Source organism: Caloenas nicobarica, chromosome 28, assembly GCF_036013445.1.
Source record: "Caloenas nicobarica isolate bCalNic1 chromosome 28, bCalNic1.hap1, whole genome shotgun sequence".
In the NCBI taxonomy this organism is placed as follows: domain Eukaryota; kingdom Metazoa; phylum Chordata; class Aves; order Columbiformes; family Columbidae; genus Caloenas; species Caloenas nicobarica.
The window spans coordinates 3287019-3289971 of NC_088272.1; the positions used below are offsets into that span (position 1 = coordinate 3287019).

At 53.6% G+C, this 2953-nt stretch overlaps 1 protein-coding gene across 1 annotated transcript; it reads left to right on the forward strand.

Moving 5' to 3' along the window:
- The first annotated feature begins 1182 nt into the window (after positions 1-1182).
- LOC135999380 (olfactory receptor 14J1-like) lies at positions 1183-2115 on the forward strand. Its single transcript, XM_065652937.1, has one exon. The coding sequence runs from the start codon at positions 1183-1185 to the stop codon at positions 2113-2115; it is 933 nt and encodes a 310-aa protein (XP_065509009.1).
- Positions 2116-2953: the final 838 nt, after the last annotated feature.

A 2953-nucleotide genomic window follows, 5' to 3' on the forward strand; every position in this document is an offset into this window, starting at 1 on the left:
GACTCTGCCGCCTGCCAGGGTCAGCGCTCAGCCTGCCCGGGGAGATCCCAACAACACTGAGGGGAGAAGCTGTGGGGGGAAGGAGCGACCCCCAGCAGGGCAGGGTCATTCTGCTGCTGGGTTCTCTGTGGGCCAGGTCTACTCACAGCTCCAGATCACTCCAGACTGCTTCCAATTGGAGGTTTCAGGGAGAAGATCTATACAGGTATTACTACAAAGATAAGGAGTTTTCCCGAGTCTGTCCTTTCAGTCTCCTATTCCAAGACTTGGAGGGTGGGGGGATGGAGGAAGGGATAAGTGAAAAAGGAGCTCTCAAGTTTTAACAAGTCACTGAGACTCCTGAAGTGCAAGTCTGAGTGATCAGCTGATCTGCCAGAGGCCTTGTAACATCCCTTCAGCCACCCCTCTGCCCATGGACAGCAGCAGCATCACATCTGCTGAACCCATCAGCCTTAGGTTCACCTGTCCTTTCTTCCAACCTGCAAACCTCTGCTCTCAGCAGTGCCTGGTGGCTTTTCAGGGTAACATGGCAGTGTGATCAGCCTCCATCTCAGAAAGGTGCCAGCCCAGGGCAGCTGGAGCAAGACAGAGGGACAGAGCAGCTGCCCTCACTCTGCACTGACCCACTGGCATCCTCTGGTCTCGCAGGACTCGCTCTCTTCTCCCTGCAGCATAAATGATGAGACTTTCTGACATGCAAGAACACTCTCCAAGGGATTCGCAGGATTGGACTAGATGATCTTTCGAAGTCCCATCCAATCCCAAACATTCTATGATTCTGTGAAGCTGTAAAAAAACCAAACCTTTCAAATTTCATTTTACCATCCTGTTTCATTCTCTGTCACTGTGCAGATGCTGACAGGTCCTTCTTCACCAGCAGCAGTTTCAGATGACAACTTTGAACCCCAGGTCTGTCCCCTGCCCCCCGTTCCCATGACCCCTGCTGCAGAGCAGGGCTGACTCCTGGGCAGCCAGCGGGCACAGGCCCTGCTCCTCACGGCACCTCCAGCCAGCAGCACCCAGGGCTCAGCCACGGACCCGAAGGAAGGTCTGGAAAAGGACAAGGGGTGTGGAGCAGGGGAGGGTGTATGAGACATGGCTTTGATTTTGCTCAGAGGAGTCTCATCTAAACCGTCACTGTCTTTTGCTCCTGTAACAGTGCCCCACGCTCATCAGCAGCAAATGTGCAACAGCAGCTCCATCACCCAGTTCCTCCTCCTGGCGTTCACAGACACACGGGAGCTGCAGCTCTTGCACTTCTGGCTCTTCCTGGGCATCTACCTGGCTGCCCTCCTGGGCAACGGCCTCATCATCACCACCATAGCCTGTGACCAGCACCTCCACACCCCCATGTACTTCTTCCTCCTCAACCTCTCCCTCCTCAACCTGGGCTGCATCTCCATCACTGTCCCCAAATCCATGGCCCACTCCCTGTGGGATACCAGGGTCATTTCCTATGCAGGTTGTGCTGCCCAGGTCTTCTTTTTAGGTTTCTTGATTAGTGCAGAGCATTCTCTTCTCACCGTCATGTCGTACGACCGCTATGTTGCCATCTGCAAACCCCTGCACTATGGGACCCTCCTGGGCAGCAGAGCTTGTGTCCACATGGCAGCAGCTGCCTGGGCCACTGGGTTTCTCACTGCTCTGCTGCACACGGCCAATACATTTTCACTGCCACTGTGCAAGGGCAATGCCCTGGACCAGTTCTTCTGTGAAATCCCCCAGATCCTCAAGCTCTCCTGCTCAGATGCCTCCCTCAGGGAACTTGGGCTTCTTGTAGGTACTGTCTGTTTAACTTTTGGCTGCTTTGTGTTCATTGTGCTGTCCTATGTGCAGATCTTGAGGGCCGTGCTGAGGATCCCCTCTGAGCAGGGACGGCACAAAGCCTTTGCCACATGCCTCCCTCACCTGGCCGTGGTCTCCCTGTTTGTCAGCACTGTTATGATTGCCTATCTGAAGTCCCCTTCCATCTCCTCCCCAAGCCTGGACCTGGTGGTATCTTTTCTGTACTCGGTGGTGCCTCCAGCAGTGAACCCCCTCATCTACAGCATGAGGAACCAGGAGCTCAAGGATGCCCTGTGGAAACTCGTATCTAAGTGTTTTCTGAAACAATAAACCACACATCTGCTTCTACATAGCAGTTCTAATGTAACTACTTACAGGTCCAGCCTCTCATCTGTTTTTTATGTTGTTATTGGCATTTTTTTTTATTGTGATAATGTTGTCATCCCCTTTCTTATTCACTGTCTGCTTTTCTTTTATAACCACTGGCTGTGTAAATGAGGAGCCATGATCTGTGTGTATTTAAACAAAGTACAGGATCCTGTAGCAAATTGATTTTCACTATATCCTTCCCGCAAGACCTGTTTGGAGCTGCAGGGACAGCTCTTGTGTGCATGGGAGGAGGGGAAAAGAGTCCAGCCTGGCAGCCCTGCCAGGGAACACCAGCGCTTGGCCTTCCAGAGCTGTTCTCGTTCCACTCCCACACTCTCCTTCTCATCCCTTGTGTTGGTGCAAGGCCTGAGTGCTCTGGCAGCCTGGTCACCGTCCTGCTGTGTGTCAGTCCTGTGAGCGCAGGCAGGGACAGGCAATGGGCACTGCTGTGACAGAGCTGGCCTCCATAACACTACTTCTATAATGGAAAGTGATGTTCATAGGGCAGTGCCTGAAGGCTTAGGTCTTCTTCAAGTTCATCTTCAAGACATGCCCAAGAAAGCAGCCTGCAGGTGGAAACAGCAGTGTAGAGATAAACAGTGTGTGTGTGCAGGGCTGGGCACTCAGCAGTGTCCTCTCACAGCCAGGCCTCCTGCCAGAGACCTGCAGGACCAGCAGAGCAGGGGCTGGGCTGTGCCCCTGTGCACTGGACACCCAATGGAAGCTGCCCCAGGGCATCGTCATGGACTGGCCCCTCACAACCACCATTTCCAGCCCTGGCCTCTCTCCCCAGCTCACA

Excerpts from the sequence above, each read along its gene's own strand:
- LOC135999380 (XM_065652937.1), top strand. The coding sequence starts at position 1,183 with ATGTGCAACAGCAGCTCCATCACCCAGTTCCTCCTCCTGGCGTTCACA.